This window comes from Culex quinquefasciatus, chromosome 3 (genome assembly GCF_015732765.1).
Source record: "Culex quinquefasciatus strain JHB chromosome 3, VPISU_Cqui_1.0_pri_paternal, whole genome shotgun sequence".
Taxonomy (NCBI): Eukaryota; Metazoa; Arthropoda; class Insecta; order Diptera; family Culicidae; genus Culex; species Culex quinquefasciatus.
The window spans coordinates 151,545,697-151,573,591 of record NC_051863.1 but is presented as its reverse complement, the minus strand read 5'-3'; the positions used below and the strand labels follow the sequence as shown (position 1 = coordinate 151,573,591).

Genomic DNA, 27,895 nt, shown 5'->3' with positions numbered 1-27,895 from the left:
CAATCTGGAATCATTTTCTTCAAAACATGTTTAGAGATACTCCACGTTCAAACATTAGTCTAGAACAGTTGAAGGTGCGTGCCGCAAAAGCCGTCACGAAAAAAAAGTTTCCTATGCAAATTTTGAGTTGCGTATTTGATGGGCGGACTCCGACGAAGCCCACTTGCCATCTGTCGGTGAATACGCGCAACTCACGAAAACTGTCATCTTAGGGTCCGGTTGTTCTAACAGCATTCTTGCAGGATTATCACAGAACCGTTAATTTCGCCGGTTCCTGCTAGAACCGGTTATTGACTTTGAGCTAGAATTATCAAAGAATTCTTGAGAAAATCTAGCAGCTGCGATCATCCTGCGTTTTAGTAAGAATAATTCCGCTCTACTAGAATTCTGTAAGAACTCTACGAGAACGCCATGACTGGGAATTATCGTTGTGAATAGAGAGCCTGGAGCTTATTAGAGAACAGACATCTCAAACCAAAAGTACCAAGCACGAGAACTGTCAAACGGAGATACCAATCGAGCAAAATCCTTTGTCTTAAGCTCGATTGATACCTCCGTTTGACAGTTTTCGTGCTTCGATTGGTACTTTTGGTTTGAGATGTCCGTTCTCTAATAAACTCCATGCTCTCTAGTTGTGAACAATAATATCACAAATTTAAGCTTAATTTTAGGACCCAATTGGAAAGACTCAGCTGTCAAAAGCTTGAAACACTGAGAATTTTGGCTCGAGCCTCGAGTCAATCTGACTCAAGATCGAGCCTGAATCGAGTCGAGGCTCGAGCCAAAATTTTCAGTGGGTGTGTTCGGAAATTGTCAAACAATGGTGTTGAAACGTCAACATATGATCAGTTTGACATCTGTTGGATTTGACACTTGAGTGCGAGCTTGAGTGCTTTTTTATCCGAATACGTTTGAATTATAATTCGCTATAGCGAACGCAAACAATTAATCCAACGAACGATCAGTTTTTTTCTTTGTGCGTAGGGTCCAAAATCCATATGTAAATTTAAACCTCAGATCTAGCAAAACATTGTAAACGGGTCGATGTTGAAGTGTAAACAAAAAGTCTGTCCTGCTCGTTCCTAATATAAACATCAACTGACGTGAGCAGGATAGACTCTTTGTTTACACTTCGACATTGGCCCGTTTACAATGTTTTGTTTGAGATAACAATACATTAGGTATCCACGTGCACATGTATTGCGTGTACGTACACGAACAAGATTGAGGTCAAATTTTGTCCGGCCAGCAAAATCAAATGGTGCGGATTTTTAGACCCCCTCGTAACAAAATTTCCATCGAGATTTCCATACAAATTTTAAAAGTTTTGTATGGAGCGTAAAACGCCATTCGAACCCCCTCTTCAAAAGAAAGGGGGTCAAGAAACAGCTTTACGAACGGCCGAACAAAAGAGAGGAAATATTTTCTTGGGGCTTTTCTTCACTCTCTCTGACTTGCTTTCGCTACCGCTGCTGCCCATTTGAAATTTTTCTTGACCGATTCCTTCCGAAGTGCGTACCTTACATAATAAAAGAACGCTCACTTATTTACAAAAGTAAAAATTTCATTCGAGTCAAACAAACTTTTTTTCCGTGCGAGGTGGGGATGCACGTTCACACCTCTTTTGACGTTGTTGCTCCGTGAACGCATCCCAGCAGCGCATCAAAACGTAAACAAAGCTCGCGCGATCCATCAATTTTGCGCATCAGCTGGAAATTAATTTCCTTTTTCCTTTTTCCAAAAATCCTTGAAAAGGTCGTGGTTTTAAATTTGCATTTATTTGCGTGACGATGGAAAATTGCTAGTTTTTGAACGGTGTGCAGCGCTTTGTGTTAGAGTGGGGTGGAGGTGGTTTTCCCAGTGGGGGCACCAAAACAAGAATCATGTTTGATTGCTCGTTCAACCTGTTCCTATCCGTGTTCCTGATTCTGGGCTCGGTATGGCTCGCCGGCAGGTTTTTTCTGAAAGAACAAGTCGTGTACATTCCGGACGGCAAGCGGCGGCACGCGTGGAAGTCAATTAAGCTGCTGAATCGGTCGTGTTTCTGTTCTATCTGCGAAATTTTGATGTCCTCGAATGGGGTGTTTTGTGAGAATTGCGGGGTTTGCTCCGATAATGGGTGCGTCCGGAAGGCGGACGTGGAGTTTCGATGTAAAGAGCTGCGAATTAGAAGCAGGGCGGATGATGGGAAGGAGAGTCGGCACTTGTGGGTTAGGGGGAATCTGCCGCTGGCATCGGAATGCTGCGTTTGCGCGGAGGATGTGGACCAGATTAGCGAACCGGGGCTTTATGGTCAGCGGTGTGCCTGGTGCCAGCGGACGGCGCACGACAAGTGCTTTTCGGAGGTTTCGTCCACGCTGTGCGACTTTGGGGAGTTTAAGAGCATGATTTTCCCCCCAAAGTGCATTCTGGCGTCGAGGACGAAGGGAGCTCCGAAGGTGCATCTGACGGGAATTATTCCTCCCGAGTGGAAGGACCAGTGGCGGCCTTTGATCGTAGTTGGTGAGTACTTGATGACTTTTTCTAACATTTTAGATAACATCAAATTTCTTCTTTCAGCAAACTCAAAATCCGGCAGCAGCGGATCTCCGGAAGTGGTCGCTCAAATGCGCGGCATCCTGCACCCGTTGCAGGTGTTTGAGCTTGAATCGCACGGTCCTCAGGAAGCACTTCAGTGGGCAATTCACGCTGCGCCGGCCACTTGTCGAATTTTGGTCGCCGGAGGTGACGGAACAGTCGATTGGGTCCTGAACACGATACTGCAGATGAACGTGGATCCACTGCCGGAGGTGGCCATTCTGCCGCTGGGAACCGGGAACGATCTGTCGCGCGTTCTTGGCTGGGGCGCCGAAGGGCCGGACACGTTCAACCCGATCCAATATCTGCGCAAGATTCAGCAGGCGCGAGCTGTTAAACTGGACCGGTGGCTGATGGAAATTGACGCCCATCATCATATTCGGTTTCCGGTTCCGAGGTTTCACCAGCGGCGAAGCGTTTTCGTGTACAATTATTTTAGTGTCGGGGTGGACGCTTTGGTGACGCTTAATTTCCACAAAGCCCGGGAAAGCTCGCTGTACGTGTTTAGTAGTAGATTTATCAATAAGGTAAGATTAATTCACTTCAATTTGAATCAATTACTAATCAAATGTCTATCCCATCAGGCACTGTATCTCTGCTTCGGTACGCACCAAGTCATGCAACAGGACTGCGTAGATTTGGAAAAGAAGGTTGAGCTGTATCTTGACGACGTCAAAATAGATTTGCCCGAGCTGCAATCGATCGTCGTACTTAACATTGATTCGTGGGGCGCTGGCGTTAAACTTTGGGGTTTGTCTCTCCCTGCAAAAGATTCCAAGCTAAATCTCAAATCTCTTTTTCCCCAGAAATGAGCAAAGATTCGCCCACCCACGGGGGAATAATGCGCGAGGCGCACAGCATATCCGACGGCGTGCTGGAGGTGTTTGGCGTCGTGTCGTCGTTCCACATCGCCCAGCTGCAGGTTGGCCTCAGCAAACCGGTCCGGCTGGGGCAGGCCCGAAGCGTGCGGTTCCGCATCAACGGGACGGTGCCGGTGCAGGCCGACGGCGAGCCGTGGATGCAGGCGGCTTGCGATGTTAAAATTAACCACTGCGGCCAGGCGACGATGCTGCAGAACGTGGGCGCAGGTGCAGAGTGAGTGCCAGCGGTAGTACAGGCTCTTGGAAGCCGGTATCGTAAGGTAAGCGTAGCTAGTCACAGTCGCGGATTTTTTTTACTGTTTGTGGAAGCATAACGATTAAGGTAAAAGGTTGATGATTTTTTTGGTATTTATTTATTAAAAACCTACGTTTTCCTTACATGGAATTTGTCAATTTGAATTACTAAAATGGTAAATATATAAATCTTTAATTAGTTCCTTGGAAATTATTCGATATTTAATAATTTGATATTAATCAAGTTAGCCAACGCCTTTCTGATTATTTAATCGAATTATGCCGTTAACATAATAACTACCTATGCTTTTGTCGTTTAAAACCTTTGAAAATTAGAAAACAAAATTTTGTGTCGCGTGGTTTCGACAAAGTTGTAGAGCATTACATTTCCTATAAGAATCTCACTTTAGGAAATATTTGTATGGAAGAAGCGTACGCTGCAGACAAAATTACAAGAAATTTGGTGTTTAATACATTTCTTGGACTTTTACCATACAAACTTCACATTTGAGCAGTGTTGGAAATCGAGCGAGATGAAAGAAAGCTCGTGAGCGAGGGAGAGCACTTGTAGTCCTTTCATCTCCTCGCTCTCGTTCTCGACGTGAGCTCTTCGTGTTAGCCGTTCGTTCCAAGATAGCCATTTCTGGAGTTGTTTTTGAAAAGGTTCAATAAATCAAATTTTTGTTTATTGCTTTTTGGGTGTTTTTTAATACCTCTGACTCAATAGGGTGTAATCGATTTTCCAGCACAGCACTTTTTCAGTTCCTTTTGGGGTCCTAAATAACAATTTAATTTTCCACATGAATTTGCATGGAAAAAATATTTTTTTAAAAATTTTAATGATTAAAAAATCCAAGTTTCACGCTGTACTAAAACCGGACTCGTATTCGGATGCTCTAGAATGTGCTCTACAACTTTGCCCAAGAGAGTATGATGCTAACTTGCTCCTGAAAGAAGATATAGCGTCCTCAAAACTCGTCTAAAACGTGATTTTCGAGCAAAAACACGTTTTAGACAAGTTTTAAACACGCTGTATCTTTTTTTAGAGGCAAGCTAGCACCATACTCTCTTCAGGAAAGTTGTAGAGGACATTCCAGAGCATCCGAATATGAGTCCAGTTTTGATATAGCATGAAACGTGGATTCGATTCTTTGTTTGTATTTTTTAATCCGACTGAAACTTTTTTTGTGCCTTCGGTTTGCCCAAAGAAGCCATTTTGCATCATTAGTTTGTCCATATAATTTTCCATACAAATTTGGCAGCCTTCCATACAAAACGATGTATGAAAATTCAAAAATCTGTATCCTTGAAGGAATTTTTTGATCGATTTGGTGTCTTCGGCAAAGTTGTAGGTATATATCTATAGATAAGGACTACACTGAAAAAATGATACACGGTAAAAAATGGTGATTTTTTTATTAAACTTTTTGTCACTAAAATTTGATTTGCAAAAAAACGCTATTTTTTTTATATGTTTTAGGGGACATAAAATGCCAACTTTTCAGAAATTTTCAGGTTGTGCAAAAAATCTTTGACCGAGTTATGAATTTATGAATCAATACTGATTTTTTTCAAAAAATCAGAATATTGATCGCAAAAATTTTTCAACTTCATTTTTCGATGTAAAATCCAATTTGCAATCAAAAAGTATTTTAGTGAAATTTTGATAAAGTGCACCGTTTTCAAGTTAAGGCCATTTTAAGGTAACTTTTTTGAATATAGTCTCACTTTTTCATTTTTTAAAATTAGTGCACATGTTTGCCCACTTCTGAAAAAATATTTTTGAAAGGCTGAGAAAATTCTCTATATTTTGCTTTTTTCAACTTCGTTGATATCTGGAGTTTTTTTTGAAGAGGTTCTATAAACTAAATTTTCAATTTTTGCTTTTTGGGTGTTTTTAGAACCGCCTTGTTCAAAGTTTTGAATCGGTATTCAAAAACACCCAAAAAGCAAAAAATGAAAATTTGGTTTATAGGACCTTTTCAAAAAAAAAAAAAAAACTCCAGATATGACCCTTAGTTGCTGAGATATTGCCATGCAAAGGTTAAAAAACAGGAAAATTTATGTTTTCCATGTCTCACTCAAACAACCAACCATTTTCTAACGTCGATATCTCAGCAACTAATTGTCCGATTTACAATGTTTAAATATGAAACATTCGTGAAATTTTCCGATCTTTTCGAAAAAATATTTAAACAATTTTTAAACCAAGACATTTTAAAAGGGCGTGATATTGAATATTTGGCCTTTTTAAAATGTTAGTCTTGAGTTTTAGTGACAAAAACTTAAATAAAAAATCACCAAAATTTTTTTTTTATTTTTTTTCCAGTGTATTCTACAGTCGACTCTCTGGCTTTCGATCTTCTCGATATCAATATTGCTCCATCTATCGATGAATTCTTCAGTCCCTTCAAACTGCATACTTCGATTGGCTTTATTCCTCGATATTTTCGATGGATCTCTCCCTCGACGGTCCCTTGGATTCTGTTTGCTTTAGAAATCTCTTCCGGTTGTCAATATTGTCACTATCTCATGGCTTGCATAGACATTTTTCTTTGCGAAGCGAAGCTTTGAAGGGTGTTTGACATTAATTTGTTTTTGTTTGCTGGACGTTGACATGATTCTCTCCCATAGCTGGGTACCAAGAAAAACATATTTTCAATCGAGTCTTCATTTTGCATCGTTCTGTAAACTGATGATTCTCTTCTTCGACGGTCCCTTGGATATTGACAACCAGAGAGTCGACTGTATATCCATACCTACAACTTTTGCCGAAGACACCAAATCGATTACAAAATTCCTTCAAAAGATACAGATTTTTTAATTTTCATACATCGTTTTGTATGCAGGGTTGTTACGGACGGCGCGGATCTGGCGCGGATTTGCTGGCTAATTTTGCTCAGGCGCGGATTTCGCGCGGATGGCAATTTTGAAAATGTTTGTTTGAATTTTCTTGGTACGAAACGTCGAAAAATGAAGATAAAGATTATGTAGAAATAATTTTTTATATGTTTCTTGTCATTTCTTTACATCTCTGGCTCTGGATATTTAATTTCTTTTGAGTAATTAAAAAAATCTGAAATTTCAAAATTCAAAATTTAAGCAATCTGACATTTAAAATACCAAAAATTTGGGTAATCGGTATTGGTATGTAAAATTAAAAAGATCAAAATTTAAAAACTTAAAAATATCAAATTCAAAATAACCTATAAATTTTTTTTCAAATCTAAAATGATTTTAGTATCCTTAAGCTTATAAATTCTAAAATTCTCAAATTCTAAAATCCTAAATTCTTAAATTCCAATCTTCTAAAATTCTAAAATTCCAATCTTCTAAAATTCTAAAATTCTGAAATTCTAAAATTTTAAAATTTTAAAATTTGTTGTTTTTATTTTTAAATTCTTAGTTCTTACATTCTTGAATTCCGCAATTTTTGGAGTCCTATTTTATGTAAGAGATTTTGAAATTATGAGAAGACATTATTTTAAATATCGGAAATTAAATTTTTTTCGGAGTGAAATTGGATCAGGATTTTGGATTAAAAACTGTATAAAATATATTTTGAAGATTTCTTTTTCATGACCCTTGCCTTGACCGTCTCTTGAGGATTTTTTTAAATGGATTTATTGCTTTCATTCTTTTGGAGCCTTTAAACTTAAAACGAGTTTTTTTTAATCAAATACTTTCTGAATTAGTTTTTCTTCATTAAAATATAAAAAAATTTAAATGTTGGTCGTGATATTTTTTTATATGGCGTGGATTTTTCGCGGTTTCGGATTTCAGGTCGGCGCGGATTTGGCGCGGATTTTTTTTCGACTCTCCCGTAACAACCCTGTGTATGGACGACTGCCAAATTTGTATGGAAAATTATATGGACAAACTAATGATGCAAAATAGCTTCTTTGGGCATACCGAAGGCACCAAAATCAGTCGGATTAAAAAATACAAAAATTAAAATTCAAAAAAAGACCGATTTCGTAGAGAATTGGAGCCTAACATTTCAAAAGGACACAAAACTTTTGTAAACAATAGTGTATCCCTTTCACTCGAATGACAGTTTGCATAAGGTGTGAGAGGGATACACAAAGTTTTGTGCCCTAATGAAATGGAAAGCACGAATTGCTCAAATATCATAATCAAAAAAAAAAATGGTTTTCCCCATACAAATTTGTATGGAAAATTTAATCGCTTTGCGCAAAGTAAGGACTAAACCAATCGGTCCCAAACTTTGGGGGGTTGTTTAGGACCCCAAAAGGAACTAAAATAGTGCTGTGCTGTAAAATCGATATTGATATTACACCCTAATGGCCCAAATATGAAAAAACCTAAACTATCATATAATTTTTGTACGGTCAAAAGAATCGTTTTCCCATCATTATATAAAAACATATTTTTGTGAAAATTCAGGCCTGAAAGGGTTAAAAGTGTAATGATCCAGTAACCCTTTTATAACCGGCTCCGTGGCTTAATGGTTACGGCTTCTGCCTCAAAAGCAGAAGGTTCAGGGATCAAATCCCGGTCGGTACCTTTGAAATTTGGAATCAGGAGTTGGAACAAAAACGAAACTGAATCAGGTGGGATTCGAACTCACACCTTTGGATTGATGGTCTGGGACTCTAACCAGTCGGCCATCTGAAGGTTTATGAAACATGTTGTATTCTTCTCATATTAAATACGCTCTGATCCCTGATTTGCCTGAAGGGATTGGGAGTCTTAAGATAGATCAAGGATCCGTCTGGTGCTTGCTTCTATGTTAAGGCTGGGCCGGACAATGCCCAACGACCTCGGAATTGGGCCGCTAGGATCTCTGCCATTCTGAAATGGGTCGTTGGAAGCAGCGCGAGGGCTATCACCACCTAATACCCGGTACTGAGATAAGTTGTATCAGCATTCGGCATATACTAAGTCTGATACAAATTATACTTTCCCATAATTTCGCTACCGGTTAGCGGGTATTGGATTGGACCACACACACACACACACACACACACACACACACACACACACACACAATGATCCAGTAACCCTTTTATGAAATACAGATTATTTTTCTTGGAAATACCATATCTTTTATATATAGAATCCCTCAATCACAAGGGGTCATGGTTTGGAAATTGGTATGTTTCCACAAACAGTATAACTTCAAAGAAAGTCGAATATATAAAAATCTAAATACATGTTAATCTATGAGTCTCACCGAATGTAACCAAGCTCGAAACGAAACTTCCCAAATGAATTGATACTTTTATTGTGAATCAGATGAGAAATAAGATAAACTAATTTATAAGCATTTTGCGTCACACCTTCTTACTCTCCGCGCGTACTTTCAACAAACAATCCACCAATATAAGATGATATTATTACTCTATATAGATAAGCAACAACCTGTTGTACGTTATCCGCGGGAAATAGATTAGCATTTATAAGCGGGGCGTGGGGATATTTAAATGTGTATAATTAAATGAGAATGATGCTAGCAGGTACTCACAACACGGGTCTGTTTGAAGGGTGGGTGAAAAGAGAAATGGTTTTTAAAAGGGCTTAACAATCTTAATAATTTATATCGATAACTTTTTCCGCTGCGCAAACTAGCGGATCGCAATAAAAAAAAAAAAAAAAAAAAAAAACAAACCGAATCATTTCCTAATTGGGTGTCGTGAAAATACGTACGAATTAAGCATTTCCTAACCGCATTTTGGGCGATTGTAGACAATTGAATTGAATTTTTGTGTGTACGATGTATTTTTCACATTCAAAGCAAATAATTATCTATTTAATAAACTGTACACTGCAAGAATGCTTCGAATTTGTAGAATAATTAAATATCACATTCCCTTACGGTTTTGGACTTTCTTCAAAAATAATGGAACTAAAATCATTTTTCGATAAACATTTATTAACAGCACTTTGTTCTATATCATCGTCTGACGCGTTATAAATGCACACTTCCCCTCTGTCTACCTCTAAACTCAATTAAAAAATATCCTAGAAAATAACTTAGAAATTTGGAACATTACTTTAGTATAAAATTTTAGCTAAAGCGGCCATCTCGCGAGAGGACTCCTTGTGTTCTGCCAAATAAAAAGTTAAAACTCGTTTGCCAAAGCTTTCTTTCAGTTCATTTCGATGGTCAGCAGCGCGTCCTCGGGGTAAACCGCCAGGGACGCCTTTGCCCCGTCATTGAAATTGTACGCAATACTGCCGTCTATCACTAAGCCTGAAAAAAAAATTAATCGTTTAAAATTTGAGCCAAGAGTGAGGCCGTTTCCTAATACGCACTTGCATCGATGCACCGGGACCGGACCGAGATTTGCTTGGCGAACCCACGCGATTCCAGTCCCTTCGGGTTGGGCCAAACGCCGACGCAGATTTGCTCCCGAATCGAGTAGCACAGGCGCGGATCGTCCGGGGGAAACACCAGCTGCTGGTTGTACTCGTCGGAAATGGCCTCCGGATCGAGGCCGGCCAGCGCCGTCGCGTGGTTTGTCCGCCGCCGGATGATCTCGACCAGGTCGCGCACGTTGTCCGTCGACAGCCGGTTCATGCTGGTCAGCCACGAGGTCGAGCCGGTTCCGGTGCTGACGCACAGTCCGGAACTCTTCGTTTTCGTCACAATGTCCGACTTGTCGATCCGGAGGTGCAGGTGTGACACCCGCGCCGAGACCATTTCTCCGATGAAGACCTGTAAGAAAAAGGGTTCATTCCAATTTGAAACCAATGCACACGCCCTCCAACTCACCTCATTCAGTGCCAAATACGGCAGAATGCGGCTGCTGCTCTGCGGTTGATCGTTCCCATTCAATCCCACAATCTCTTTGTGCTCCACCGGAGATACGTTGTACTCGTGCAGATCGATCGGCGGAGGTCGTTCCGTTGTAGCTGCCCCAACCAGCGTAATCCTAATCCTGGACCGGTGCATCCAGCTGAAATCACCCGCCAAAATCCGCTTCACCGCTTCGCCCACATTTGCCGAGTAGTGCTTGGGCAGCATCAACCTGCCCTCGGACCTCCGCGGATCCGAATTGAAACCCACCACCGGAATCTTCCGCGGTTCGTCCAACATAAACGGACTCGCCCGCCCAGCCGCCAGCAAGAACGTCCCGTCACCCCCAACCGGAACCAGCACATCCGCCCACCGCAGCAACTCCTTGTTGATCGTCAACCGATTCACGACCCGCACCTCAATGCCCTGCTCCCGAAAGCACCGGATCACGTCCTCCTCGACGTCCTTGTGCAGGTGGTGGTAGTACTTCATGGCGTCGTAATCCGAGCCGCGGTCGCGGATTTTCTGCTCCAGCTTCGCATCGCTCAGCGAGGTCGCCGACTGGTCGCGGTTCTTTTCGAACTCGAGCCGCGTCAGCTTCGACACGACCAGAACGCGCCGCAGCTTCGTTTTAGGATTTGTGCCAAAGGGGCGGCGGCCGCCTCCGCCGACCTGTTGGAGGACATTTTTGCAGCCTGTAAAAGAGTAAAATAGTTAGTCTGTTTTCGAAAGTTACACCTTATTTCTTTGTTTTTTTTTTGTGCTGTTCGTGACCAGAAGAACCTTGACCTGCAAACTCGTACTAGTACAGACTGCACGTGTCAGCACAATATAGATAAGACTTGAGTTGAGATAAAACAAATCAGTGTGAAATAGTATGCCGGTTAATATTCCCCCCAGTGAGCGAAAAAACGTTTTGAAGGGATCTGACTTTGCCGAGCCAGATAGGAATCGAACCCATCACATTCCGCTTACAAGGCGAAACCCGTAAGCTCACGGCCAAAAATACGGTTCGAAATAGGTCAAGGTGTCTTTTGGGTTGAACTCATGGCCATGATGAAAATTTCTGCAAAATCGGCCGATTTCGACCATTTTTATTTTTTGTATTTTTTGATTTGACTCAAACTTTGTGGAGGCCTTCCCTATGACCAAATAAGCTATTTTGCGTCATTGGTTCACCCATACAAGTCTCCATACAATTTTGGCTGCTGTCCATACAAAAATGGTATGTAAATATTCAAACAGCTGTTACTTTTGAGTGAATTTTCTGATCAATTTTGTGTCTTCGGCAAAGTTGTAGGTATTTTCGAGATTTTATGATATGTTTTAGGGGACAAAAATCCGCATCTTTTGAGCCATAGAGAAACATGGTCAAAAAATCTGCCGCCGAGTTATGAATTTTTGAAAAAATAGTGTTTTTTGGAAAAAAAATAAGTTTCATGCAAAAACAAGTTTGACATTACTTTTTAATGCAAAATTGAATTTGCAATCAAAAAGTACTTTACAGATTTTTTGATAAAGGACTCCGTTTTCAAGAAATAGCCACCGAAAGTTTGATTTTAGCGAAATATTTGCAGTTTTTCAATTTTTAAAAATAGTGACCATGAGTGAACATTTCTAAAAATATTTTTTTTTTGAAAGGTTCAGAAAATTTGCTATAAAATTGTCAAAGAGAAATTGCAGATTGGACCTCTGGTTGCTGAGATACAGCGGCTTAAAGGAAAAGAAACACGAAAATTGAAGTTTTCTTAATCTCACCAAAACAGCCCACCATTTTCTAATGACGATATCTCAGAAACTAATGGTCCGATTTTCAATGTTAATACATAAAACAATCTTAAAATTTTCCGATCAATTCGAAAAAATTATTTTGAATTTTTTTTCAAATCAAGACTAACATTTTAAAAGGGCCAAACATTGAATATTACGCCCATTTAAAATGCGAGTCTTGATTTAAAAAAATCAAAATATTTTTTTCGAATTGATCGGAAAATTTTAAGATTGTTTTATGTATTAACATTGAAAATCGGACCATTAGTTGCTGAGATATCGTCATTAGAAAATGGTGGGCTGTTTGGGTGAGACTTAGAAAACTTCAATTTTTGTGTTTCTTTTCCTTTAAGCCGCTGTATCTCAGCAACCAGAGGTCCAATCTTCAATTTCTCTTAGACAATTTTATAGCAAATTTTCTGAACTTTTCAAAAAAAAAAAATTTTAGAAATGGTCACTCATGGTCACTATTTTTAAAATTGAAAAACTGCAAATATTTCTAAATTAAACTTTCGGTGGCTATTTCTTGAAAACGGAATCAAAAATCTGTAAAGTACTTTTCGATTGCGAATTCAATTTTGCATTAAAAGTAATGTCAAACTTGTTTTTGCATGAAACTTAATTTTTTTTCCAAAAATCACTATTTTTTCAAAAATTCATAACTCGGCGGCAGATTTTTTGACCATGTTTCTCTATGGCTCAAAAGATGCGGATTTTTGTCCCCTAAAACATATCATAAAATCTCGAAAATTAAAAAATACATATTTTGGGAAATTGAGTTTTAGTTAAAAAAAAGTTGATAAAAAAATTCTGCAATTTTTTTTCCGTGTACCTATTTTTTTTCTCAAAAGTCCTCAACAATACCTACAACTTTGCCCAAGACTCCAAATTAATCAGAAAATTCACTCAAAAGTAACAGCTGTTTGAATATTTACATACCATTTTTGTATGGACAGCTGCCAAAATTGTATGAAGACTTGTATGGGTGAACCAATGACATAAAATAGCATATTTGGTCATAGGGAAGGCCTCCACAAAGTTTGAGCCAAATAAAAAAATACAAATAAAATCCATTTCCGGTTTTGGTAGAGAATTGCTCCATGGTGAAAATTTCTGCGAAATCGGTGCTGATATGATAAACTGTAGAACAAAAATTTCCAAAACCGTGTTTTTCGTTCTACAAAATCTCCAATTCTGCACTTTTTTGCTGAAATTTTTTATGTTGAATTGAAGTTGAAATCTTATCTACACTCTTGGTACCTACTTGGAGTTCACATCTGTGTTTGGGGAATTTTTCACATTGAGGTAAGTAAGTAAGTTAATTTTTTGCGCGGAGCTGGTTCTGATGAAAATAATCAAATGATTTGTATTTGCTTATTTGAATGCCAAAAAAAATACTATCGTTTAATACATTTAAAGAATTACTTCATAAGGCCGAATATCAAAACGCAGAAAAAGTGTGAAAGAGAAAGTGTGACATTGCATGGGGTGTTCTCAAATCCAGAATATAAAAATTAAAATGAATCAATAATTCACCTGAAATACAGCTCAAAGGTTATTTAATTTTCTGTAATTTTAAATGGCGGCATTTTATAATTTTGGAATCATAGATTTTTTTTTTTCATTTAAAAATTTATTAATAATAATATAAATTTTTGTTTGCATCTCCACTCTGGTGCAATTACGTAGGTAGTTTAGCTAGAAATCAGTTTATTTAATATCAAGAAATAGCAAAAAAGTTTGAAGTTCATGTAGTTAAAAGTAAGACACTAGTGGTTGGTACTAGCAATAGTAGGGGAAATATACCGATTTTAATCACTCTAAGTCTAAACCGTTCGACCAATTCTCATCACTTTTGCTGTTTTCCGCTATTAAATCAACATTTTCAGATGTACGGTATTTGTCCCTATTTTGGGCCTAGGATCTATTTTGGGTCTATCAAACTTAATTCAACGAAATTCTACATTTCACCAAAACTGGCAGTAATCTGCCCCTTCGAAAATGATTTGTCATTATCTTCATTTAGATGGGCAAGAATAATTCAATTTGTCCTCTTATTGCGCATTTTGCACTTTACTAGAGTCTTGCGCAATTATTTTCATCACAGTATTTTTTCATCACAGTACTTTTTCTTCACAGTGATGACGAAAATATCCGTTGCCAAGGCAGGCTGTTTATGTTTATTTATTTTTCCAAAGTTCAGAAACCAATGAAGTGTCCAGTGCAGAGAATGTGACTTCGATCGGGTAGACCCAGAACCGGTGATTCAAGGAAGACAGTTACCACGGCTTGTTCCGACTAGAAAAATATGGTCTTCGGTGCCGGTATGGCGGTACTTGGTCTTCTTGCCGGATGGATCATGGACAACCAGACGGCGTTGCGGTCTGCATTGGGGACAGACGTCTTCACTTCTTGTTGAATCGTCTTTCCCAACATCCGCTAATCCGGTGCTGCCGAGAGGGTCCCTTTATGACGATGAAGATCAACGCGAGATGGACGGGTGGTCTGAGTTCCACCATTGAAGAGGGCGTTCGTTGGATATCCTTTACCTTGGAGTTTGTCCGATCTATCAATGTCATTTTACTGATATTACTGTTGACTTCCTAAAATGTGTATTTTCTTGGTTTTAGTACCAGTAGGGTAATAACGAGATGCTTAGAATTAGACTGATTATACTGAAAATATACCGATTTCTTTCGTCCACAATGTATTGTTTTATATTCAGAATATAATTGAATTTACAGCCAATTGCCCATAATTGTAATTGACCTTCACCCAGAATTGACCAGCAATCGTCCGACAAAATCATGGCCTCGACCGTTAGAATAATGGCCGAGATGACCGAGAGAATTATGCCTAGCTCATTAAAAAAAAAAATAACCCGTCAAAAAATCTCAAAAGTTCCAACTACGAGAATCGAGCCAGGAACCTTTAACAGACCATCTCAATGACTTAACTGCCTCGGCTACCACAGCTTGGTGACTAAATTGTGGTAAGAAGTCGATGCATTACACTTGTTTTGTTTTGATGGTGTGATAGAAAATCAGTTTGCCAACTGTGATGAAAATTATTCCGCAGCACTCTACTGCGGTGCAAAGTGCGCAAAGTTGACAGTTTTCAGTCCTGCAAAGCAGTGTGATGAAAAAATCTAGGCCTAGCACGATTGACACAAAACTCTAGAAATTGCTGCAAGGCGCAATAAATTATACAGATTTTTAAGCGAAGATGGCGTTACGAATGGTGGACGCCCGAAATGTCAAAATCGCGCAGTGGTAGGGGAAATATACCCTTTCTAATCAAACATCTATCTTCGTCATATGGAGAGTTTGATGCTCGATTAAAGCTCCAAAAATACTATTTAGGCTATAAACTTACCAGCAACAGCACCGCCTCAAGTAAGCACGCAAATGTATGCCACTTACTGGCCAAAAAGATCAAATTTAATGCACTTTTGATCATAATTTCTATTTTTCGAGACCATTTCTCATTATTTTGGTGGCACACACATCCACACGCAAGATGAGAGGTTAACTACTTAACGAAAGCCGCCATCAATATCTTTTCACTTGCGCTAACGATTTCAAAGCGCGATTTCAAATTGCTTCCAACTACCGGCAACATGTTCTTTTGACCATTACTTAGTCACTCACTTTAAAAATAATCCCGAAAAATGTAAATAATTAGCAAGCACCATCAGAAAAACTAACGCGCTAAGTCTTTTGACGTTTCAATTTTGAATACCGATTCCAATCGAAGGCTGAAGAAAACCGAGCGAGAAGCGAAGGCAAATAAAGAACAAAGGGTGGCCACCAACACCACCAACATGCTGGTGCAGCGCCTGTTGGAGTGAGCAAGTGCTGCCAGGAAACTTTCGCTATGAATGCTACTTTTCGTGAGTGTTCGATTAAAATTTCATCAATTTTGGCAGCACTAAGCAGACCCAAAAGAGCGTTGGAAGAAAAAAAGAACTAAGCTGAAAATAGAAAAATGGGCGTGGCCCAATGCACTCGACTGATTAGAATGCATTTTTGAAATAGTTTTTTTTAAATGCTTGTAAAAGGAATAGCATAACTTTCAATAAAAGTGAAAATAAACAGAAATGTTCACAAAAAGTTGCTCTACTCGTTGGTGTACTTGGTTTTAGTGAATTTAAAGAAACAATCCAGATTACCCAGTATCATTCAAACACGACCGCTTATTAGGCTAAAAATGGGCATATTTCCCCTACCAACATTAGAAACAAAGTGTGGCTGTCATGCCATGGCACACTTTTTTTTGTAATGCTGGTACCACTGCGTGATTTTGACATTTCGGGCGTTCATCTTCGCTTAAAAATCTGGATAAATAATGCAATAAATATTAGAGTGTAACAAAAATGACTTTTTGGCGGGCATTCAAGGGTTTGTTCCGGTGGGCATACTAAGCCCAAATCCAAAATATGAGCTTGATTGGACGTAACAGAAGCTGGCGCTTTGCACTTGAATTTTAAATGGGATTTAATGTCACTTTTTAAGGCATTTTGGCCACTGAAGCGTTTATTTTCAACATCATTGGCGTATAGGCCAGATCCTTGCGCATCTTTTGGTATACAGTAGTTGTTCGGTAACTGGGCTGAGAACGTAGCCCAGTCACCGAATGTTGCTCGTTAACTTCGCTGAACAAAAAACAACGAGGGGAGCATCGATGCATAATATTTTCCAGATGAAATATAAAAATAAAAGTTACTCAAATTTATTTACAATGCTTACTTTTCATATTACTTTAATTGAAACTTGAAATTAAACAAAAGTTTGAAAATAGTATTTTATGCAACAAGTTGCAAAAAGAGGATTTTTTTAGCACGAGTCGTACATTTATCCAACGAGTTTCACCGAGTTGGATAAATACGAAAGAGTGCTGAAAAAATCAAGTTTTGCAACGAGTTCCATACAACATTTTTTGCAATTCAAAAACACACACTGAGTGAAATTTTATGTCAAATTTTCATGTATTTTGTCAATAAATCGTTTAAATCAAAAAAATGTTGAAAAGTGTTACTTTTCAAAACAAGTGCTGAAAAGTTCAACTTTTCAGCACCCATTTGAGCGCTGAAAAGTAGAACTTCTCATCATTTATTTTGAAAAGTGTTGCTATTCGGTTCTGTTATTTTTGGTACAGAAAAGTAGGCTATTTCGTCGTTCAAGAATGGCAGGAAAAGTAGGGGAAATTTTCGTATGTTTGGCAGGTTAATCTCTCGCTCCCAACTCCATCCAATTTGCTGATTTTCACTATTTAAAGAACTAATTTAGCAAAACTTTCGATAGAAACTTGCTTGCTCACTTCCTATTGAGCTATTTATCACTCGATTTCAGTCGAAAACGCTTTTAATAAGCTGTAATTGAATGTCAAAGTACTGATATGACAACATTAGAGGCACGCTGGAATTAGATGCTGTTCCCCTAAGTAGTTTCACGACGGAATTGCAAAAATGTTTTTTTTTTTATTTATTGAATATGATTTTTGCATCCATTAACCCCTCGGTCATTTTGGGTTGTTTTGGTTTTTTGACGTTTGTCTGCTTTTTAACTGGGCTACGGCCCAATTATCGAGCGCCCAGTTAAAAAGCAGTCCAGTTAAAGAACGCCAAGTTACCGAACAACTACTGTTTATAACATTGAACATTGGTGCACCCTGGAGCTCGGTACAGACCTTCAAAGTTTGGATTTTTTTGGAAAAATCGGCCCGGCAAAAACAAAAGGCGTCTAGGGCGTCGCAAGACGCGACGCAAATCTTTTTTGCCGGGACCGATTTTTCGAAAAAAATCGTTTTTTTTTTTGGGAAATCCAGCGTTTACCGAAACTACCATTCAATTCTTGCATATCTCGATAAGCCAAACTATCATGAACTAACGCTAATCCGGTTATTTTATAACTGAATTATTTTGATTAAAGTTGAAGTTGAATAATTATGCCATTGTTGAAAGTTTGATAGAAAATTGCTGATAAAATTTTAAGTCGAATGATGCATTAATCAATACGGAAATACAAGCGTCTGAAGTCAGAATAATAGAAAAAAGAACAGCGCTCTTTCCACATTACTAGAAAAGTTGAATGCAAACAAATGTGTTTCGCAGTCCTTTTTCAAACTTCTGCTGTCACTAGCAGTCGTGCTCGCGAGTGCTTCAAGTGAAATTTTCGATTCTCGAGTTGCGTTGTCGAAAGTCGTTGCACGTGTTTTCGCGTCTTGGGATTTCGATTTTTTTTTTTGGGTGTTTTTTTGACGACTTGGTACGCCGTTGCGTGTCGGAAGTTTCGTCGGAGTGCCCGCGCGTAGAGTGAGGTGGCGTCCGTCCGACGGCGGTTCCGTTTCGAGGGAGATCGTTAACGGGCGTGGGTGGAGTGACTCGCGGGCGGAGAATTGGAGCGAAAAGAAGAGGAGTACCCGGCATTTACGCGTTGCGGGCTGTTAAGCAGTGCGGTCGGCGACGGCCGGGTGCCGGAAAAGTGTCGTTACGGTTCGGTCTGGCCACGGCATGGCGTTGCGGGAGAATCATTAGAGTGGAAGAAGAGTAAAATTACAAAGAAGAAGTAAAAAAGAAAAAAGAAGAAGAGTAAAAGGTGCTGTGATGCCTCAAAGAAGGTTGCAAGTACGGTGAAAAAGGAGCGGAGAAGGTGGTGGAGAAACCTACCGGGAAGAAAAACCAGCGGTTGTTGAAAGTCCGACAGCAAACTCGGGCGGAAAGAAGAAGGTGGATGGGACGGCTCGGTCCAGTTCGGCTCAGACAGGAGCAGCGGGTTCTCAAACAAGCGAAGCGGGTTCACAGACGTGTGCGTTGCTGGAAGAAGGAGAGGGATCTCAGTCATGCGTGACGGCGATTACGGCGGTACCGGAACAAGCCCCGGTGGAAGAAGGGAAGTCTGTGTTCCTGGAGGTGTGCGACTACGAGAAGCCCTTTCCGAAGCATGCGCTAGAGCTGGGAAAAGCTTTGCACGCCGCGGGATTTATCAGGAGCAAGGAGCTGACGAAGGTTGGAAGGTTCCGGTACAAGGTCGAGCTGCACGAAGCCAAAGACCGGCTGGACCTGTCAAGAATCAACCTGTCCTCCCTCAATCTGAAACTTTTCACACCAACAGCAAAGAAGCAGATGATATGTTTCATCCGAGGAGTTCCGTTGGATTTCTCCGAAGACGAAATCCAGGAGATTCAGTGTGAGGCACAGGTTGTCAAGGTCGAACGTATCAAGCGTAGAGGAGAGGGGGAAGAGCTGGTGAACACACCCAACCTCAAGGTAACGGTGCAAGGAACCGCCGTACCGAGAATGGTCCGAATCTTCGGAGTCAGTTTCAGAGCGGAGCAGTATATTTTTCCCGTCAAGCAATGCAGAACATGCTGGAGGTTCGGGCATTCGAGCAAAGTGTGTTTCGGGAATCCCAGATGTCAAGCTTGCGGCAGGGTTCATGTCACGGCCGGAGAATGCAAGGAGAAGGTCTGCTGCAGAAACTGTCGGGGTAACCATGAAGCCTCGGATAAGAACTGTCCGGAACGCAAACGACGAGCAGACATCTTCAGGACAATGGCGAAGAAAAACGTTCCGTACGCAGAAGCGGAGAAGGATCATCCCAAAGAGTCCAACAGATTTGGTCTGCTGGAGGAGGATGATGGCACAGGAGAGGGAACTTCCGGTTCTGGTTTCAGCTACGCGAAAGTGGCAAGGCAACGGCGGGCAGACAGGAGAAATAGTGCTGAAACGGGTGCGTCGCAGGAGGAGTGGGTGCCAAACCAACGGGAGAGGAATCGCATGCCTGCAGATTCGGCGACCGCGATGGGCTCGCAATTCGAAGGAAATACCTACAGGGCTACGGACTTCGAGGCGTTCATGGCACAAATGCGGATCCTCTTTCGTAACCAGCTACAAAGTTTCGGGTGGCTGGGCCCAATCAAGAACCTTCGGAACAAACTTGTAGATCGCCTGAAGCAGGACCGGACGGACATCGAAACAGATCAAATTTTGATTGGAGTGTGCACTGATCTAACGAACATTATAGAAGGCGCCGAACAAGGACACGTCCCAAGCAGAATAAACCCTAGTAGCGACAATGGCCAATAAACCCTTAAGGATTCTCCAGAACAACATACAGAGCATTAGGCCAATCGATACGCGAGAATCTCTGTACACTAGTTTCACGAAAAATATGATCAGTGCCGCAATTCTCCAGGAGATTTGGTTGAAGGAAGGTGAAAGTTTCTGCTTTAAGAGCTTTAAACTAATCTCAAAAGACGGAAAGAAGGGTGGGGCGGTGTAGGAGTGCTGCTCAAAAGCGAAGCGGAGTACAAACAGCTGGAATTCGCCGAGTACACCCACGTGGAGGTCGTGGGCGTGGAGGTTTTGTCTTACGGGGATCCTGTCAAGCTGGTCTCCATCTATGTCCCTCCGGGAAGGCTCCCGGTTCAGCAGGTAAGAACAGAGCTGACGGACCTCTTCGGGGAACTAAACCAGCTCACAGGAAAAGTTGTAATCGGTGGAGACTTCAACGCACATCACCCGGAATGGAGTCCGCTTTCCAAGTCCTGTCCCAGAGGTGCCCATTTGAGTGAGCTGATCGCGGACTCCAAGTTCTGTCTGATGAACAAAGGAGAATCAACGACCATCGCCCTACCTGATGAACGAGACTCGGCCATTGACCTGACCTTGGTATCTGCGGACCTAGCTCCGAAGGTCAGCTGGAGAGTTCAGGACGAAGAATTTGGAAGCAAACACCTGGCGATCTGGATAGACATCAATTCAGCGATACCTGTAGCGGAAATCACAACAAAAGGATCAGCGAGGAAAGGTTTTTAGAGTTCTTCAGAGGAATCACGCCGCAGTACATCTACGACCCCCAAGAAATGCAAGATGTTCTTGAACAAGCAATCGAGCACGCTTCTTTCATCGTGAGGAACAAGAAAGCGAACTTCCTTAAGCCGTGGTGGACGGAAGAAATTGACAAGCTGTACGAAAGGAAGAAGGCCGCGCTCAAAATGTACAACCAGGTCAAGTCTAGGTCGAACTACATTCTCCTCCAAAAGGAACGGGCCATCTTCAAGGGACATGCCAGACGGGCGAAGAGGGAGTATAATCTGGAACTGTCCGAGAAGATCGACGAAGGGACTCCGGCGAGGCAGCTCTGGAACATTGTTCGGGGCATAGACACCGCCCTAACTGATAACTGCCGCAAGCGGACATCCATCTCACTGGAGAAAGGTAAACAGTTCATGAGCTACTACTACGACAACAAACTCCAGGAGGTCCCTCTCCCGATCGCGATCGCGGATCCAGAAATGGAACTCTTCGATGCCCCGCTTTCGGTCGATGAACTGCTCGAAAACCTTCACAAGAAAAATCGTATTCCGCACCTGGTGTTAACCGGATCTCGTACAAACTGCTGCAAAAAATGGACTTCAACTTCCAAGTGAAAATCTGTGAGATGCTGTCCAAGGTATACCAGGCGAAGGTGTTGCCCGACACATGGAGGCTGACGGAAGTCAGACCGATTCCGAAGAAGGGTGCGGATCCGGACAGGCCAAACTCCAGAAGGCCGATAGCGCTGATGAACGTGGAGCTCAAGCTGATCAACGCCGTAGTGAAGGATCGTCTCAACCAAATTGCTGAGGCCAAGAAGATCATCCCGGATCGCTCTTTCGGATTCAGGAAACGGATGTCATCTACTACATGCGTCAACTACGTGGTGAACGCGATCAAAGAGGTGCAGGATAGCGGGCGGGAGGTGATGGTCGCATTCTTGGACGTAAGCATGGCCTATGACTCTGTAAGAACCGATCTGCTGCTGGAGACGCTAGCCCGCTATAAAGTCCCGCAGCAGATTCTGACGTGGCTACACGAGTATCTACGGAAAAGGACCATCACACTCAACACGACGGAGGGGGAAATCACGGTAGAGGTTAGTGAAGGGCTGCCCCAAGGATGTCCAGCAGCGCCAACTTGTTTCAACTACTATACGGCACCGCTTCACGAACTCTCCAACGAGCGATGTGAACTGGTTCAGTACGCGGATGACTTTGCGGTGATCGCCTCCGGTCGTTCCGTGGAAGAAGCCGCAGAAAATCTCGCGTCCTTTCTCAACGTGCTGGTCGACAAACTTGGTGAGCTGAATCTACGAGTGAGTAGCCAGAAATCAGCGGTAATCCCATTTACTAGGAAAAGAGTGGACCACATCAAGATCAAAGTAAAAGGGAACTTGATTGAGATGGTCAACACTCACATGTACTTAGGGTACACGCTGGATCGAGTGCTGAGCCACAGAAAGCACATCATGAACGTGAGGCACAAAGCGAGTGAGAAGCTCGGTCTAGTCAAGATGCTGGCCAGGAAGTCAGGACGTGCACATCCAGCCACGATCATCAAAATTGGGAATGCTATTATCCGTAGCAGGATGGAATACGGATGTACAATATACGGAAACGCCGCCAAGACGAACCTCTCGAAGCTCCAAACACTACAAAACTCCTACATCCGGATTGCCATGAACTATCTACGCAGCACACCAATCCAGATCATCTTGGCAGACAGCGGGCAAATCCCTATGTGTCTGAGGTTTGAGGCGCTGGCAAAGAGGAGCTCGTACGCAGTGTGTACTTTAGAACACCGTTGTTGAAGTTCATAAGCAGCTCGCTGGACAAGGAAATCCCGAACGGCTCATACATCACCGAGATCGCGGACAAGCATGCGGACCTGGTGTACTTGGTGCACCCCTCGGACAAGAACCGAGCGCGGGAAATGTACCTATCTGCAGGTGTTGAGTTTGAGCACATCGTCAGACCGGAACTGGGAGGGAAAAGCGACAAGAAGGAAAAGATCAATCCTGCGGTTTGGAGAGCAGTTTGTGCAGAGGAGTTGAACAACCGATACAAATATTTCGTAAAAATATACACGGACGCTTCCAAAACATCGACGGGGACAGCAATAGCAGTTTACGACCAACAAGATGAAGAGATCCTAGCAGAAAAGATTAACGACAACTCGTGCATCTCCAACGCGGAACTTCTGGGGCTTCTCAAGGCCTTGGAAATGATTAAGAGAAAGAAGTACAAGAAAGCGGTGATCCTCACCGACAGCCGAAGTGCCTGTCTGCTTCTGCTGAACAAGAAGAACCTCGAGGAGAATTACGTGGCCTGGGAAATCTACAAAGAACTCAAAAGTGCAGCAGGACAAAACATTAAAATCCAATGGATTCCAAGTCACTGCGGCATACCTGGAAACGAAACAGCTGACTTGGCAGCAAAACAAAAAACGGTAGGCCCACAAACATTCCCAACCGGGATCACACTTGGAGACTGTATCATCCTGAGCAAAAAAGAAATCTGGTGCGAATGGACAGCGAAGTACAAAGAAGAGTCAAAAGAAAAGGGAAAATGGCACTACGTATTCCAGAAGAACCCTGGACGTCAAATTTGGACCAGCAACCTGAACCTAAACCCGGAACAAATAAGGATCCTCAGCCGAGTCAGGAGCGGCCACACACTCACCAAGGAAAGAAGGAAGCTTTGGGCTCTGGAAGAAGACGAACTCTGCGAATTCTGCGAGGAAGTAGAAAATCTGAAGCATGTGCTGTACGATTGCCCCAAGTACAACAACATAAGATCAAAATACAACGCGCTGGAATACATGAAACCACTTGCACAAATCTTCGAAGAAGACTGTGAGCAAAGCATGAAAGAAGTAGTGAGATTCATCAAAGAAGCCAACATCCAAGTCTGAAAGCAAACACCGCCCGAAACAACCAACAACAACAATAGCGAAGGCTACGGTGGCAAGATGGACCAACTATGGTCTTAGCCGTCAGTGCTCTGACATAGCAAAGGAAAAAAAAAAAAAAATGTGTTTCGTAAGCTACATTTGATTAGACGCTATTGTTTGACAAGCATTAATCGTTCTTCTTGAACAAAACAAAAACTCTCTCCCCCTCAAAATGTATAAATACCGAAATGCTAAAAACAACTTCAAATTTTGGGGTGTGTGCTGTCTTTCTGAGCGCAGAAAAAAAAAGAAGTGAAACGCAAAAACAATTCGCTTACGCAGACACAGCATATTCTAGAGCGCTTGCAAAAACAGCCACCACAGAAGAGGGCAGCAAACGTGAAGGGGTGTGCGCGGTTTATTTTTGCCATTTTTAAGTCTCTTTTTGGTCGTCGTCGCCGTCCCCCCTGCGGTGCTCGATTAAAATCGAACGCAAAACAACAAAACTGAATTGTTGCGAGATATCTTGTAATATCTCATATTTTGCCACGAGCGTTATCAGCTACGTCATTTCGTCACTTTTTGTTTTCTGGAAAGTGACACTTTTTGCGACTCGTTTTAATTATCGTCGCCGCGAGAGAAGAAGCTCGTGATTAGAAGCGGCTCAACGTCCGTCATCATCATCATCATATGGTGATGATGAGGCGAATTTCATCCGTAATCACGGGATGCAGATGTGTATAAAGCCATGCTTTCACCAGCTGTGGCTGCTGCAGCGATTAATCTTGCTGCAACAAATTGCAGCCAGACGATGCTCGCGAAGCAAGAAAACGAAAACCTCGCTCGACTAACCGGTTCTCGATGCCATTTTCCCAGATTCTAGGTCAACCTCTGATACGGCTGCAGCTATTTCTGCCTGCACTTACGTACTAAAGCTTTCTACCCTCTTCACATCCCGTCGTCCCACGCCGACCTACCTGCGATCGTCCGTCCAAAATGGGCCGTCTTCAACATTGGGGCCTTATCCTTGGGTTATATTTAGCTCTGTATCCGAATTCCTCCTATCCGTCAAAGTCACTGTCCTCTGGAACCGTTCCGTGCCGTTACCACTCAACAGAGAAGATCACTTTGAGACCAATTCAAGCCCCGAAACCTGCTCTCCACCCAGATGAACGACGACTGATAAGAGGCAAAGGTTTCAGCTTGGCAAACTGATACGGAACTCTCGGGCTCGCCAGTAGTGATTAGATTACATTTTCCGTACCCACACGGGCGATGGGAAGGCACACACGGTGAAGACTGATAAGAACACTGTGTGACCGCAGCAGCAGCAGCAGCGAATGAACATACGAGAGGATACCACGACGATCCGATCCCGGCGAATTGCTTGACAAGACTGGCGAACTCTCTGATGATGATGATGTAGCTGTGTGCCGTCGTGCGTCCGACCTCTCGGTACTGCCTCCACCGTGTTATCACTAACCGCGGGGCCGGTTCTTTCGGCTGGCTGTGTGTGTGTTGTTGTTTGATCTGAGGTTCTGTTGCTGTGTGCGCGAATGATATCGCGGACACCGTGGAAGATTTTCACCGTCGCCGGGCTATGACTCAGCCGGGTTTTAACTTTTTTTTACGTAATTTTCTAACACAAATTCGCTTAAATTACTGAAATCACTACAGATAGACGAAAAAGTTTGAATTTTGGCAGGTAAATAAATCGTCGATTGACGGGATTTAAATTTGACAGATCTTTTTAATCCGATTGGGACACGTTCACAGATACAACATAGGGTTTCCTCATTTCATTTCAGACAGGGCCCCGGCGATGGCCTGCACACACGCAAAACGGACATTAGGTATAAATTCCTAATTTTTAGTATTTTTTGAACTTATGTTCTAGCTTGTCAAATTATACCTAAAAATTAGTATTTTTTTCTTCCTAAAATTTAGGATTTTTTTAGAACACTGAAGTACTTCTTAAAAATTCCTAAATTTTAGTATTTTTTTTAGTTCAAAAATTGCGATTCACGTTTTGACAAGTCAAAACAAAATAATTTCGTGGCTGTGAGTTGGTGTTCCGCGGTGCTGCTGAAAACTTCGGAACTTTTTGCAAGGTAAGTGTGCAGAAGAAAAGTGGTTCTCCGGTTCTGCACGGAGAACGGAACCCGGAGCATCCTTATTAGAGGAAGTGTGGCTCGCGTGCTTGTGGTAGAGGAGGAGGAGGAGGACGGAACCTTCAACTCCCGGCGGAATTAAAAAAACCGCCTCTTCCCTCTCGTGCTCTGGAGGACGGATCTCGGTACGGATATTTGCGGAAGAGCTGGAAAGGGGAAGTATAAACGGACCCCAACCGTGGGGATTGTGCGACCGTGGCGATTGTGTGAATGAAATCTATCTTTTTGTGATTTGGTTGGACGTTGCAGGTGTGTGTATGTATGCGTTTGTGAAAGTGAAGTGTTCGTGTGTGTGTGTGTGTGTGTGTGTGTGTGTGTGTGTGTGTGTGTGTGTGCTCGTGTGTGTATGAGAGACTGAAAGTGAGAGGGTGGGGGTAGAGGAAGAGAAAGAGAGAAAGAAAGAGAAAGTGGGTGAGAGAAGAGGAGAGGGAGAGAAAAAGTGGGAGAGAAGAGGGAGTGAAAGAGAGCGAAAATGGGAAAGGGAGAGAGAAAGTAGAAAAGGGAGAGAAAGGGGGAGTTTGTGAGAGAATGCTGGGGTGAGGGTAGAGGAAGAGAGAGATAGAAAGTGGGAGTGAGAGGGGCAAAGATGAAGAAAGAGAGAGATAAGAGATAAAGTTGGAGAGAGAGTAGGAGATGGAGAGATAGTAGGAGAGGGAGAGATAGTAGGAAAGGGAGAGAGATAGTAGGAGAGGGGAGAGAGTAAGAGAGGTAGAGAGAAAGTGAGAAAGAGAGAGGTGAGAAAATATGGGAGAGAAAGAAAGGGAGAGAGGGTAGAAGAGAAAGAAAAAAGTTGAATTGAGAGGAAGAGAAGAGAGAGATAGCAGGGAACAGGAAGAGCGAGAAAATAGAAAGAGAGGGAGAGAGAAAATTTTAAAAATCTCTAATTCCAAACTTTAAAAACTCCAAAAAATCCAATCTTATATTCTACAATTCCAAATATTTAAAGATTAAAATGTTGAAGTTGTAAAAATAATAAAATATTAAAATAATAACTGATGTTTAAAATAAATAAATATTAAAATATTAAAGAACTAACATATTATAAAATATTACACAAAATAATAATGTTAAAATATTCAAATCATTAAATATTTATTTTAGGTAAGTACATTTATGAAAAAAATGTGTTTTAAGTAAATAAAAAAAATTATATAATTTAAAAAAAAAATATTCTTCCTGCATAGCTCTTGGAAAATACCTAATTTAAAAGTTAAAATATTGAAATTTAAAAATATTAAAATATTAAAACATAAAAATGTTAAAATATTAAAATATTAAAATATTAAAATATTAAAATATTAAAATATTAAAATATTAAAATATTAAAATATTAAAATATTAAAATATTAAAATATTAAAATATTAAAATATTAAAATATTAAAATATTAAAATATTAAAATATTAAAATATTAAAATATTAAAATATTAAAATATTAAAATATTAAAATATTAAAATATTAAAATATTAAAATATTAAAATATTAAAATATTAAAATATTAAAATATTAAAATATTAAAATATTAAAATATTAAAATATTAAAATATTAAAATATTAAAATATTAAAATATTAAAATATTAAAATATTAAAATATTAAAATATTAAAATATTAAAATATTAAAATATTAAAATATTAAAATATTAAAATATTAAAATATTAAAATATTAAAATATTAAAATATTAAAATATTAAAATATTAAAATATTAAAATATTAAAATATTAAAATATTAAAATATTAAAATATTAAAATATTAAAATTTTAAAATATTAAAATATTAAAATT

General features: G+C 40.8%; 2 protein-coding genes across 2 annotated transcripts; one reads left to right on the top strand and one right to left on the bottom strand.

The window, feature by feature from the left end:
- Window positions 1–1,664: 1,664 nt before the first annotated feature.
- LOC6041335 (diacylglycerol kinase epsilon) lies at window positions 1,665–4,463 on the top strand. Its single transcript, XM_001850560.2, has 4 exons — window positions 1,665–2,502; window positions 2,560–3,104; window positions 3,162–3,327; window positions 3,384–4,463. Exons 1-4 carry the CDS (start codon window positions 1,884–1,886, stop codon window positions 3,674–3,676), a joined length of 1,623 nt encoding a protein of 540 aa, XP_001850612.1. The 5' UTR covers window positions 1,665–1,883; the 3' UTR covers window positions 3,677–4,463.
- A 5,104-nt stretch (window positions 4,464–9,567) lies between these two features.
- Window positions 9,568–25,677, bottom strand: LOC6041334 (NAD kinase 2, mitochondrial). Its single transcript, XM_038262713.1, has 4 exons — window positions 24,916–25,677; window positions 10,432–11,150; window positions 9,972–10,374; window positions 9,568–9,909 (listed from the first exon to the last, which is right to left on the bottom strand). The coding sequence occupies exons 1-4, from the start codon at window positions 24,950–24,952 to the stop codon at window positions 9,806–9,808; spliced, it is 1,263 nt and encodes a 420-aa protein (XP_038118641.1). The 5' UTR covers window positions 24,953–25,677; the 3' UTR covers window positions 9,568–9,805.
- Window positions 25,678–27,895: the final 2,218 nt, after the last annotated feature.

Coding starts and splice junctions, on each gene's coding strand:
- LOC6041335 (XM_001850560.2), top strand. CDS start 1,884: ATGTTTGATTGCTCGTTCAACCTGTTCCTATCCGTGTTCCTGATTCTG. Junction 2,503..2,559: donor GCGGCCTTTGATCGTAGTTG/GTGAGTACTTGA, acceptor TTCTTCTTTCAG/CAAACTCAAAATCCGGCAGC. Junction 3,105..3,161: donor GTAGTAGATTTATCAATAAG/GTAAGATTAATT, acceptor CTATCCCATCAG/GCACTGTATCTCTGCTTCGG.
- LOC6041334 (XM_038262713.1), bottom strand. CDS start 24,952: ATGTTGAAGACGGCCCATTTTGGACGGACGATCGCAG. Junction 11,151..24,915: donor TTTTGGACGGACGATCGCAG/GTAGGTCGGCGT, acceptor ACTCTTTTACAG/GCTGCAAAAATGTCCTCCAA. Junction 9,910..9,971: donor GTCCCGGTGCATCGATGCAA/GTGCGTATTAGG, acceptor TTTTTTTTTCAG/GCTTAGTGATAGACGGCAGT.